Below are 13,872 nucleotides of genomic sequence, written 5' to 3' on the forward strand. Positions count from 1 at the left end.
GCATTTAAATAAAGCCAATTGCAAGCTCTTGTCCTGGTCGCTTCAGTAGCCGGCATACATGGCAGCAGGCCACGGAACCGCTCGGCTTTCGAAGGCGGTGGCTGGCTGGGGGGGCAGTTTGCTGGCCTCGCTGTGCGTCCCGCGAAGCCGTAGGGCCAGTTTTGCACTCTACCTCCGGAGCTACACGTGCAGCAGGTGCCGGCCCAGGCTCCGGGTGCGATTTTTTCTGAAGGCAGCTCGGAGCGCCTCCACCCCGGGGAAGGATGACGGCGAAGGATGGCATCTTCAGGCTGGAGGGACACATCACTGTCTTCCGTTCTAAATGCAGAGGGCATCTACATCAAAAGCTGCCTAAAAGAAGCATGCACACGCACACACACACAGAACCTTTGACATCTGGATTTGCATTTTATCTGCATTACCTGTGGGGCTCAAGCGTCTGTATCACTGAATAAACCATTCTTGAATATATACTGACACTTTCCTACGAGACAATCAGTAGCAGAAGAAAAGCTGATTTTTACCCACCTTAGGAAAGTCGGTGTTCACTGGTTTCTACTCCAACATCTGGTCCATAAGTGTTTTTCAGGACAAACCTACCAAACTTACCAAGTTGCTCGGAGAAACAATAATCCGCAAAGGATGCTCTGCTCTCTCCCTGGGGTCCGTGCGCCCCGCGAGGGGCAGCGCACGGGGAGTTATCAGTGCCTAACGCAACACAGGAGAGCGGGGACGCTCTCGATACGCTGGAGGCCAAAAAAAATCTTTAGCCAATACAAAAACTACTGTAAACAGAGACGTATTAGAAGTACTCATATAAAAGGACAAAACCTGCTTGCTGCCCGCCATCATTTATATCTTGTAGCACTGATTCCAAATACTACTTTCCAATGAAAAGTTGATTCCCTTTGTGTTACGAGAGTGAAAAACTGGAATCATTGCCCTTGGATGTAACTACACAGTCTTATTCCACTAACAGGAGCTTCACCACTTTTACAAGTTGCTCCTCAGAAGTCATTCACCACATGGGACTGTCCCGAGTCACATGGAGTGAAAAGCCTGCAAGACTGTTTAGCCCGTTAAATTCACAGGCTGTAAATTCACACAGCGAAAACAAGGAGGACACTTCTTTTTCCTTTTTTTTTTTTTTGGGGGGGGGGGGGGAGTAAACATGATCATGCAACATACTGCATTTGGTGTTGTAGAAGTTGCTTTCTATCATTCTATTTAAAAACACCCGAACTAACAAAACTTTCTTTGCATGGGAAAAATACTGCAGAGTTGCTACACTCAAAAAACCTCTCAAAACCAGGTGTCAAAAAAAAAAAAAAAAAAAAGAAAAAAAAGAAAAAAGAAAGAAAAAACCCCCAAATCCTTGTAATACAAGACGACCAGATTGTACCCAACTTACTCCTGTAGTATCTGTCTCATGCAGTGCTGAGGTAAAATGAACTTGACCACATTCAGTCCTCTGAAATTAGTTCACATAGGCACCAAATACAGATAATGTTTTCCTTTAATGGAGAATGATTTTATAATGAAGCAGAAACATATAATGTATTCCATGCAACCAACCTCATTTATTGAAAAGTCCTAATTTTATTGCCTTGTTTAGTAACATGTTTGTTCAACAAACTAATCTTTTTCATGAAGCAAAGCACAACTTTTTCTTATAAATAGTATAAATTATTTTATTTACAGAAACTTGTTACAAAACAAATAGACTATATATTTATTTTTCTTTTAAATATCCAAAGTAATTTTTCTATCCCATGACATTTGTTCATGTACTATACAGCAGCCAACACAGAGTTCAGCTGATCAGATGCTCTTGATTATGTATACAAATTATCAAACTATTCACACATTTTACACAGGAGATTGCTTTTAGAACCAGGCTCAATACCGAGCAAGATGCTTTCAAGGCCTACATTCACATTGACATTATGTAGTGCTCATTTTAAAATTATCTTTAAAACGTAAAATATCTTGCACAAAATGTAAAAATGATTATTTTCTGCTGAACAGTGAAACATTAAGAATCTTTTCAAGCCCAATTCCCTCCTCCAGGACAGAACGAGAGAAAGATGAGAGATTCCTTGGCAAGAGAACTCTTACAGGAAGACAACTGCCTTAGAAATGTCATTTGGAAATCACATCTTTATTTTTTTAATGGTTTTAAGAGGTACTTACTTGTTTTTTGTTTTGCTTTTTTCCTGGAATATGAGATATTTTGAACATTTTCTAATTTATTTCATTTATGAAAGAATAATCCCCCTCCCTCTCCACCCCCAAATGAGGCAGTTTATTTAACTGCTGGTTGAAACCATATTTTAAACCCTTGGTGTTATTTTAAGATGCATTATTAATGGGATTGTTTCAACCCACGGTATTCCAATTAAAACATTTTACAAAATTACCAGCATCATTCATTTTCTTTTGTCAACCCATCTCATAAAATTTCAGTGGGTATATATGTATGTGTATATATATATATATACACACACACACACATATCATATATATGTGGAAAAAGCAAGCTCCAAAATTTCAACTGAACATTCAAGTCTTTTAAGGAGAAGCTGTCTAAACAGTCCAAGCTTAAAACTAGTTATATCAGGCACTTTCAGTTTTTCCGTTAGTTTTAAACCACATGAGACCCACACAAATGCGCACGCACACACACGCACACGAACACTAAAAACAAAAAAAAAACAAGAAAAAAAAAGAGAAGCAGTGTGTCACTTAACTAAATGTAGTCTTCTGGGAATCAGGCAACTGATAAGCAATGCCGTTTAGACCATTTAGCCTCAAATCCTGCAGTCGGATACCTAGGCAGAGCGCTGCACCAATCTGACGGCAGGACCCGGGCAATAGTTTGTACGTATCCACTCCCAAGACGTTAAAAGGGACACAACTTTCACAAAACAGAGGCATCCCTTACGTTGCAAAGTAGGCATGTTATTATTGGCTTGGCAGTGAACCACTTCAAATTATAAAAAGGTATTTGCTCTTTTTTTTTTAATTAATTAATAAATAAATACTAGATGATCTCAATTGTACCAAAACTGGATATAAGAAAAAAAGACCTGTGCAAAAATACATATTTAAATATGTACAATCAATTAACAAAATATGTCTTCTGAAATAGGGATACTTCAATATTTATAATAGAACAAGAAATTCCAAAATAAAGATACAAAAGTATGTCTTTTTCTTGTATAATTCTTTGTTCATCATTGCAGCAATTTTTTAGGTTAAGAAAACTGCAGGAGTCATAACGAGAAGTTGGAAAGACTATAAAAACTGTATCTCTTAAATTAATACCAAAATCTGTCTAGAAACAACCCAGCCACTGCAAATTCAATTTTGCAAGGAAAATTAATTTTAAGCTTCCTTAATTATTTACAGTAAGAACTATGTGACAATAAAAGCTTCAGGAACAATGTTCTGCTTATAATCAAGATCTAAAACATAATATTTAAGCAGGCCTATGCTCAAGGGCAGACAGCATTCACGAGGTTCTAGCTTTTTACTCCCAATGGCTTAAAACTACACAACGCAGGCATCTTCAGAGACTGGCTCTACATGAGCACAGTGATCGAGGATTAACTTTTTTCAAATGTCTGCGTGCTCTTGAATGAGCATGAATTTGCCATTATGCTTTCAGATCAACAGAACCTTAAAAAACCCAAAATAATAAAGGAGTTTGATCACAAACTCCCTAGCGTTCATTCTTATCAATTTTTGTCGCCTTTACATTTACACCTATCAATAGTCAAATTGCACTTGTGACTGAAGCTATCTGGAAGTGAATTTTTGCCCCAGTGACCTCATCAGAACATGGATTTCACTCCAAATGTGCAGGATTTCATACATTTTGATTTCTCTTTGTGGAATAAGCACATTACTTTGGTTCCTTTTAAGCTAAACCAACCATAGTTTTGACAACGCTTTCAGTAGGGCATCTTATTAAATATCAGGTTTTTTGCTCCTGAAAAAGTCTTTTTTTTTAATTTGCATAATAAATGTCTAAAGTACATTGTACGTTGCTTTCTAAACGCGATCTTTTGTATCAATTCAAAGCTAAAGTGTCTGCATAGAGGCTTGCCATTGTTTTGCTGTGTAAGGATGATTTTGTAGCAAGTTCAGGTGAAACTGAGAGCATTATTAGGTAAACAACGAAGCAACTGCTACTCTTAGTGGCTTTGGATTCCCTGATGTACTTGCTATTTGCCACCACGAACGGGGAGAAGGCTGGGCTACGTGAGCAATTTGACAGGCTCAGATTGTCTGTTCTCAGCAATAGCTGGTGCCCCTTTAAGGCAGAAAAGTGTATTCTTGGTTAGAGATTTGTTTTCCTTTGCTTTGCCCCTTCATAAAAGTCTAGTCCATTTTGAGACTTTACCTGGTGTTTAAAAACTTAACCAAAACATCCAGATGAATTAAATTATAGTAACAATAAGCCCTTTAGCGGAATTCATCTTTGAGGTGTTTTGAAGCAAGACAAAATATTTCATAAAAATTGACTGGACTATATAAAACTGTGTAAAGCCCCCTTTATTCATAAAACCTCAGTAGGTGTGAGAAGATGACTGTAATGCATACATCTGCACTTCACATTGCACTTGGCTGTTAAACTGGCATCTATTCCAAAATTTTGAAAAAAATCTTACTGAAAGTGGTTGAAAGCATAACACACTGATGATTTAGTTATACAAACAAGGCATAAAATTATTGATTTTTATTTAATTTTTTTAGAAAATATTTAAATATTTTAAATACTCACTTTTAAAAGGGCTATTTTTACAGGCTGGAAGGCAAATCCAGCCTAATTTAACCAATACAGTTAAAATTCTTTTTAAATAACAAAGGCTTGTGGTATACAGTATTGGTCAAGAAATATGTTCTTTGGGCATATAGTTTTAGAGGTTATTTGCCTTTGTTTGATATTTTTGGAATCTTTTTAAACAAAATTAACTTTTACTTTCTTCTGCAATCAAGTCTTATTCCAAATAATAGAAAATAATTTCTGTATCATGCAAATACAACATTATTTTTATACTTGTTTTATGAGCAATGGCTTAAAACAAGTCCTTTTTGTGTATTTTTTTTAAAAGTTTTTTGAAACTCCTGATAGCTTCTTATCCCAAATTACTTGCAAAAGGCTGGGCAAAACACAAACTATTTTTTTTTTCAATTGTGCTATTTTTATATTCCATTAAAGGAACATTGCTATAAAAACACTAAAGCCATATTCCCTTCTTGAGGGCTTCTTTCCATTGTGCCTCACACATTTCCCCCTGCGTTGAGGGGTCCTCCCTATCGACAGTGTCTGTCTGGTAGCTATCACCTACAAAAGACACCATCAGTATAAAAATAAGTCCACAGTAATGTTTCCCCCCCCCCCAAAACAAAACAAAACATTCTTTTGCCCAGCCAATCTATGTCAAAAAGTGGCAAAATGATGTACTCCTGTAAGTAAAATCTCACAGATTCGTAGCAAACAGTCCAGGCCACCGTTAACACTGATAAGAGCAATTATGTGGCTGAACTTCATCCAGTGTCCATTTCTAGTATATTCACTGCTACAGACATGGCTTCAGGGAAATTCCTTGTTCGAGTGACAGTCCAGTAGATTTCCACACCTGAGGACCATGGGAAGCTGGGATAACTCAAGGCATCTTGGAGTCCAGAATTCCAGGTGGAGGTTTTGCTTGTAGTGAAAACTGTCCAGTTCTTTTCTCACCATGGTATATTCAGCTATCAGGGACGTGCCTTTGGCTTTCGACCAAACAGACAAAACAGAAACATGAGTAAGCAAGGCTATTCGGATGCACTCCCTTAAGAGACGTTTTCTGGACAACGAGAGCACATTTTAGGGAGTAGCAGAAGGTACAAAGTGTCACCATTAATATGCAGTTGGCTTGCCTGTATTCCCAGCTCTTGGGAATTCCCAGGTCAAGCTAGCGCTCTTTAAAATTACAATGGTTTTAGATGTGATTTCCTTCCTAAATTAAATCGAATTATTTTTTTCCTTTATTTATACTGCACAGTTGAGATATATCAGACGCCAAATAAGGTTCACTCATATCTTTTTTTTTGTGACAGCACTTTCATCACATAAAACCAGCGAGAGTTTTGCTCTACAGCTGAAACTGAAAATTCAGAAACCATTCTGAAAAAGATCTTTCCAACCTCCTACCTCTCCAGTTACACAGATTTCAGAGTTAGTACCAGAGGAAACAAAATATTTCTCAGTTTTTCAATGTGGAAAATACACCTAGAAAATAAGTCCCAAAATACTCATGGAGTTGGGGCTGGATGACCCATGAATCTGCTGCAAAGCTACTCCTTAAAATTTCTCTTGTCTGTGCTCTCTTCAGACTATATCAAATAATTTTTGCTCCTTCAAGTGATCTTCCAAATCAATTTGAACATTTTTGTTAAGAATTACAAAATAAAAGTTTCTAAATTATTTCTCATTCTAATTTGTCTAGAACTTTCTGACAACACATTAGTTCCAACGTGATTTTTTTCAGAACCCCCTCTTAAAATTAACCAAAACCAAGATCTGACAAATTCATAAGATCTTCTTTCTTTGTAATAACTCTGTTTGTTTTACAGACCAGAAAGGTTTCTATCTTATTTATAACATTTAATCTCGTTATTACTAAGAAGTTAGACAATGACACCTTGAGATAATAGGCTTATTTTATCACAGGTCTTTTATAATCAGTATTGTTATATTCAACTTCGTAAAATCTTTAGTACTGACCAAAACACTCCCCAAACAAACAACAGAAAAACCCTTGGGCTGAGACATTCAGCTCATTTCCACAGTTGGCAGCAAGATTTTTTTTTTCCAATACAAGAACAGGATTTCATCTGAGTGATTCTCAGGGAACAAATGCTAAACTTGGGATGTCATATTTAAGGTTACTGTTTTGCTTGCTTTTTTGTTTTTTGAATAAAACCCATAGTTAATGAGAGAAATGCATTCATAAAAATCTTCTGAAAGCGTATTCAGTATAAAAACACCCAAAACGAGTAACGGGCAAACGGAAGAAGGGACAACTGTCTTTTACTAGAATTGTATGTGGGATTGGCTAGCTAACACTTAAGACAATATCAATATCAATTACATCAATACGTGTGTGAAGAGAGATGTTCTCACTGGTGGACTTCAAGACAAAATTTCATACCTGATGAAGAAGAGAATTGTTCATCAGTCCTTGTGTCCCTGGGATTGCACCAGTGTGTTTTGCATGAACATTATTCACCGATGGCAATTTGGCAACTTTGTTGGACTTGCTGCTGCTGTTTATGCCACTCGAACCAGGTGAGCACTTTCTTTTCTTTCCTATTAGTTTATCTAGGGAAGTGTGTGAATGTGAAAAACTGCTGTGTGAATTTACAGTCAGCTCACTGGACTGATGAACAAATGGCCCTAAGGAGAGAGTGGAATCGCTACTGTTCATCATCACACTCATTCTTTTTATCGATTCTGCAGGGCTTCCAGTCGGAGGACCCCTCCCTGATTGGTCATGCTTGAGGCTAACAGAGTTAGCCTTGCTAGTCACACAGTTGAGGCCAACGCTGTGGGACGAAGACGTCACCGACGGATGATAGGAGGTCCCAGAGTTTCCAGAGTTAACCACACAGTTTTTTCTAAAGGACTCCGTGGAATGAGAAGGTGCTAGCAGTGCGGAACTGTTTTTACGCTTCTTTCCTGAGCCACCGCTGCTACTGGCGCTGCCGGTGCTGTTACAGGTGCCACTGCCAGCAGAAGATTCCTTAGGTTTAAAAGACTTGCTGGATTTCAATTTCTGAGGTTTGCTGGGCATAGGTGAAGGTACTGAGGAAAGCACTGTAGGTGTTGAAGGGGATGAAGACACTTGTCTTGATTGCATACTGCAGACAGGATCCACTGCACCCAAAGTAGCAGGATTGGCATTTAGTGTAGTTCCATGTGATGGTACCGATTTACTGTTCAGAGACATACAGGAAGGAGATACCAATGCTGGCGATGACATAACCGTGGTGGGTAAAAGGAACCCTGTAGCACTGACACCATACTGTGAAGTAGGCATTGAGTTTGTCCGATGTGGTGCACGAACAGAGGTCGTGTTACTAGATGCTGGAGGAATTTTCCTGCAGGTAAACAGAAAAATAAAAACCTAGGTAGCTACCATTCTTCAGAATAACACTCAGTTTAACAGTACTGTTACAGTAACTATATTTGAGTAATGTCTCTACAATATTCTGTTGAATTGTTAATTGTCGCATAAAAATGTAAAGCACAGACTACTAACCTTTGTTTTGATTGATACGTACACAAGATTACTCTTCTGTAACTAAAACTACAGGCTTTACATAATTCTACAAATACCAACACGATTAAGAACTTCCATTTCTACTCACTTCCACATCTGTGAATTAAGATGCTTCTCCACCATGAAGTTAAGTGCACATCGAATATGGTTCCACCGCTTATCAAACACGTAATAACCTCTTCCAATTTGCCGACTACCAAATGTGCAAAACTGAAAAGACAGGTTTTTATTGGTGTTTTCTACTTTCAGTAACAACTCTCTGAATAACAACATACTTGCTCACAAACAAATAACGCTAAACGAATTTGCTTTTAGATGTTTAAAAGAAAGGTAGAAAAAGTGTACATTGGAATTTTTATTTCCATGCTCTAACAACAGTTTTAAATTTTTGGTCTTATTGTATTGGGATCAAATTTCTTCCCATTTGATATTCCCATATTTCTAATCAACAGCAGCAGTCAAATTTGAATCCCTCTGATTAAGCAAGGAAGGACAGCAGTATAAAATTTCTGACAAGCTGTAAGCTTATCTGCTCAACACCAGTTTAAAAAAAAAAAGATATTCAGGCTAGGCAATATAGCTTGTGCATTTATTAAGACTAACAGTAGTTTTTAAAAAATCAGGAATTAAAGGGGAAGGCTCATCTACTGTTAAGGTTGCACCTTATGGTTCAACTATTTTTTTTCCAATTAAATAGCCTTTTAACATTTAGTTGAAAGCAATAATAACAACCAAGCTCATATGAAAGACTTCTAAAGTTAGCACACTAAGAAACAACTCAATCATTTAAAATTTGTTATCTAATGGTACAAACTAGAGAAATCCAGGAGCCGTATCAAATGCAGAAAAATGCCAATATTATGTGTTTGAAGAAGTATGTGCTAACTTTTGTCAAGATTCAGGTATTAACAAAAACATGTTACTGTTTCGTTTATTTGGATGGCTAGCACCTTAGAGTAAAAATGTCAAAAAAAAAAAAAAAGAAAATCTAATAATGAATTCTCACTTAAAAAGGCATTATTTGTATGCCCTTATTCCACACTGATCATTTTCTGGAAATCCCACCTGCCTGCCCCTCTACCCCAAATCCACAGCCTTTTATAGTAATTACAATTCCTTCAGTATTTTGGCATTTTGATTTCTTTTCTGTTGCAAAAATGAGGTCCACACCATATTTTCATGGCACCTTTACTTTGCAAGTTCAATGAAACCTTCACTATCTATTTGGCAACAAAGTTATTTTCTTAAAATATGAAGGAAAAAAAGAAATCACATACACTAAAGCAAACACCCTTAAAACCCCCAAGATCATTTGTTCATAAATTCGGGAACAGGCAGGGACCAAGGTTAACTTTAACTTGAGACATACAGCGGCTGGTTGAGGATGATGACCTGAATAATGACAATCCAGTTTTTCAACAGGCTCTTCTTTTTCATCACATTCTCCCTCATCACTGGATAACCGAGATGCTGGCTCAGCTGCAGGCAAGGGAGGGTGAGGGGATTCGTGGACAGAAGGAGAATCGCTAGGGGCATTTCCACTGTGCTGGGCTGGACAGCCTGGAGGCCTGGGCAAAGCAAGCAGTGCAAGCATTAGCGAACGAAGGCAAGTTCAGCAAGCATGTAAGCTCAGAATTTTTAATTACCTACAAAAGGGCCTTAATATTAACAAATTTCCAATGTTTTCCCTAGTCTCAACACATCTTCTGAGAGGAAGGAGAGGAGGTGTTGTACCCATGGAAGAGTAGCATCACCTAATTGTTGCACAACTGCTTTCATTGATGCAAGTCACCTTTTATTAATTCAAGCATCAGACCCTCTTTGCTATGAGATGTGCCTCAGCACGGAATTGCTAATTGCAGGCCCAGAGCAAAAACATTGCCCTCATCCAACCAATCCAACTCTCGCTCAAAATACACATCATGAAGCTATCAGCATTCATTGCATACCTACCAGAGGTGCAGACTTTCCTTACCTTGGAAGACTGGGAGGGTGAGGTTTGGGTTTATTAGGTAATAAAGGCTTTGATTCTGTTAGAGTAACTCCATGAGAATTTTGGTGCAGCTCCTGGGAAGTTTTAGTAGGTGAGGGATGTGGTTCCCTGAGAGGGGGCATCTGCTGATGATGATCCAAATGTCGAAGAAACTCCTTTTCCCTGGTTTTGCTTTTGTGCTCTGCTAACAACACATCAAATCGTTTTCTTCGACCCTGTACAGCCCTCCGCTGGGTTAAGGAATGTGTCTACAAATGCATGAATAAATCATTAATCTCAGACTATTATATTCGTGGAAATTAAACACTCAAACACGTCTAGAATTCTAGAACAACGAAAACCATCATATTTGTGGTTTAGTAAGTAAATGGACAAATGGCTTGTAAAAACAAATTTAAAATTGCTCATTGGGTGATTATATCCCTGTAAGAAAAAAAAAAAAAAAAAAAAAACAGCAATTGCTTCAAAATTTTTTTAAAGTTCTTTCAAACTTCTTTTTAAAAGAAGCTGCCAAAGCTCCTAAAAGACTAGAGTTTCAAATCTTTTTCAACTCTATATTTTAATTGCCAGTAATAAAATGGTATCTAAAACAATTTATCTTGCCCTACAGTGCACAACAGAAAATACTAAATATTTACTTTTACCCATAAAATATTTAACACAAATTAAAAAGACTTCTAATGTGAAACACCAAAAACATTCAAAAAACCCTTTACCTATTTTCTTCTAATACATTAACATACTCTTTGAAAGCTAGTGTAATGAAATACATGTTCAACATAAAATACAGAATCCACAGTAAGACAGAACTCAAAGTCCTTTGAGCATCCTGAATGCTACCTGGAATAAGGCACACATAGCGCAATTTCTAGGTAACGCAAAACAGATGGAAGTTAGTTTTTTGATTGTTAAAACTATATACAATATCTTTTTTTCACATATGCCATAAAAAGGTTTGACTGAGTTCATTTCATATAATTTAGACATAGATGACAATTCAGAAAAATATTTTGAGTAGGTGTAAAATAATTAACTGCTGAGAAACTATTTTACTTCCTTTCTCTCAAACTTTTAGTCTGTCTTGTTCTCTTGTAAGAGACTTGCTATTCTTCCCTTCTCTATTAGCAAAACCATTCCCCCTGCAATTCCAAAAGGGCAACAAACATGTTCAAGTTCAGTTCCTTTGGGTCATTAGTACCAGATTTCTTTTACCTTTGTTCTGCAGGTGGTTTATTTACCAGCTGCTTCCCCTGCTGACAGTTTAGCTCCTTGGCAGGAAAACAGCTAAATATTGTAATTGCGCAGGATTTGGAGTTTTGGTTCCTTGGAGCTAAGTGATACCCTCCCCCCCCAAAGAGTCCTGACCCAGAATACACTCTTCATCACATTGAAAGTTTTTTAAAAATGGTTTAATTTAGAGTTTGACCTCTAGGCATACTCTGCAGCTTCTGCAGATTACTCATTTCCAAGTAAGCTGAGGTCCTGCATCAAGCAGTAGTAGCATTGACACAAATGCCTCCTCAGTATCTACTACAGATTTTGGGTTTTTCTCTTTGGAGGCACGGGAAGGAGGGAGAGCTTGTTTACCCAAGTCCTGCAGAAACAAATAATACTTTTAATGCTTATGATGGACTTTTAAAAATTCTCCAGACTCTTTCTCCAAAGAGAATAGCAACATGCTAGTCTCATATGATCCACATGTGGAACAACATTATAATCTTTCCAACAGCAACATGCTGTTTAAAGGGTTTGTAAAAAATAAAAAATTAAAACCCTATTTGGGTTACTTTAAGGAATATATATTTTTTAATAAACAGGCTAATCAAATTTCAAAAACAGTTCCTTTGTCAGTTTTGGTAACATGTTTTCAGACGTTACCAAAATATGTTACCATTTACAGTTGTAAATACTGATGGCAAAAACTAGTAGTTTTCAGTTTTCTGTCATGCTATTCAGGAAATAAGATTTAAACTTTTATCACAATCTTATTAAGATATCCTACCTTGCATGTCAAAGACCTAGTACAGGGTTTCTTGGTTTCCACATCAATGACACCACAGTATATATCAGGATCAAATTCTCTCTCTGTTAAAGGTACATAAACATCCCATTATTGAAAACAAACGGATGTCATAAAGACAGCTTGAAATACCAGGATTTATTTTCATCATAGAACTTAATCAAACCATTTTCAAATGTAACACATGCTCACGTACAAATAAAATTACTGAATTAAAACCAAACATGTTTTACTCTCATAGTATGCCATGCTGAAATACAGATCTCAGTTCTGCAAACAGAAAGGAGAAACTTACAGCTGTAAAAGATCCCAAAGGAGAAGTAGATCCTGCATGCTAGATTTCCTTTTTTTTTTTTTTTAATGTAAACATGATCTTGCAAACCCAAGAACAGATTTAAGAGGTCACCATCAATATGAACAGTCACAACTGACGTTTGTTGCTGTTGTTGAAGTTGAAGAACTTTTTTATCATTCTACTAAGATTGAGTTATTCTGTTTCAAGTTTAAAGTGCAGACTGTTTATTTTTGTTTTCTAGTTTATGCTGCGCCAGTTGTTCAGTTTTCTACATACCTGTATACTTTTCATACAGAAAGAAGAAAAATCTTTTGCTATCTAATTCTACTGTCTTTTAAGATAGAAGAGTATAATTTTAAAACTGTAGGAACCGACAGGCCTCTGAGGCCTGGAGGTTTCTAAAAGCAACAGCAACATTTCAAGTTACTTGCATGCCTCTAAGAACACATAAACAGTTAAATTCTAATATTTAAAGATGTACCACATTAAATTTTAATTTAAAATCTTATGAAACTTAATAATATTTAGTTGATTTCCGAAGCTTACTTTGTGCAAACATTTATGTAAAAGCTTATTTGACTATGCCTATTTCTATGTATGCTACTACAAGCAATATAGCAAATAATATTTTTTAAAAATTACCTGACAATCTTTTATGTAAAAATTTCCTATTATTTGTATTTTCTTCAGGTTTCTTTTCCAAAAATGGAGGCACAGAGAGAAGACCTTTACCATTCAGTATTTGTCCAGGGGAAGGCAAGGGTGGCTTTGGTATTGAGGGACAATTAAGGCCAGTCTTTATTGAGGAACTCACAGTAGTAGAACAAGTTGGACCAACAGCAGCTTTCAGTTGGGCACCATCTATCTTTGGATGAATCTTTTCCACTTTGACAGATGGAGTCATGCTATTATTTATGGAAACAAAGGAAAAAAATTGCAGGCAATTGTAATAAATTATTAAAACTATGTAAAATATATTTTATTACTCAAAAATACTCTGATCTATTCACAATACAGATTTACTTAATTGACCTGCCTCCTCTATTCCTAGTTCTCTTATTTAAGTATTTTTATTATCTATTTTCATATTTTTTGATGATGTCCATAATCTCTTCTGTCCTCTTTTCCCCACTTCCTCGTAAGTATTTCAGGGAGTCATCAAGCACTTCAGAATCTGTAATTTGAATTCACAGATACAGCACATCACAAAAGCAACTGAAATGGTCCT

General features: G+C 36.7%; 1 protein-coding gene across 7 annotated transcripts in view; it reads right to left on the bottom strand.

The window, feature by feature from the left end:
• Window positions 1–1,524: 1,524 nt before the first annotated feature.
• Window positions 1,525–13,872, bottom strand: part of ATXN7 (ataxin 7) — an 84,410-nt gene continuing 72,062 nt past the window's right edge. For 4 of the 7 annotated variants that reach the window (XM_062585605.1, XM_062585607.1, XM_062585608.1 and 1 more), the window contains 7 exons: window positions 13,287–13,549; window positions 12,332–12,414; window positions 10,312–10,577; window positions 9,706–9,904; window positions 8,425–8,546; window positions 7,206–8,154; window positions 1,526–5,784 (listed from right to left, as the gene is read on the bottom strand). In XM_062585605.1, coding sequence (XP_062441589.1) covers window positions 5,767–5,784; window positions 7,206–8,154; window positions 8,425–8,546; window positions 9,706–9,904; window positions 10,312–10,577; window positions 12,332–12,414; window positions 13,287–13,549 — 1,900 coding nt within the window. In that variant the 3' untranslated portion in view covers window positions 1,526–5,766. Of the gene's footprint in view, window positions 5,785–7,205; window positions 8,155–8,424; window positions 8,547–9,705; window positions 9,905–10,311; window positions 10,578–12,331; window positions 12,415–13,286; window positions 13,550–13,872 lie in introns of all 7 variants that reach the window. The other 3 variants (XM_062585604.1, XM_062585603.1, XM_062585606.1) reach the window with 2 other exon arrangements.

The sequence above is a fragment of the Rhea pennata genome, chromosome 12, assembly GCF_028389875.1.
Source record: "Rhea pennata isolate bPtePen1 chromosome 12, bPtePen1.pri, whole genome shotgun sequence".
Taxonomy (NCBI): domain Eukaryota; kingdom Metazoa; phylum Chordata; class Aves; order Rheiformes; family Rheidae; genus Rhea; species Rhea pennata.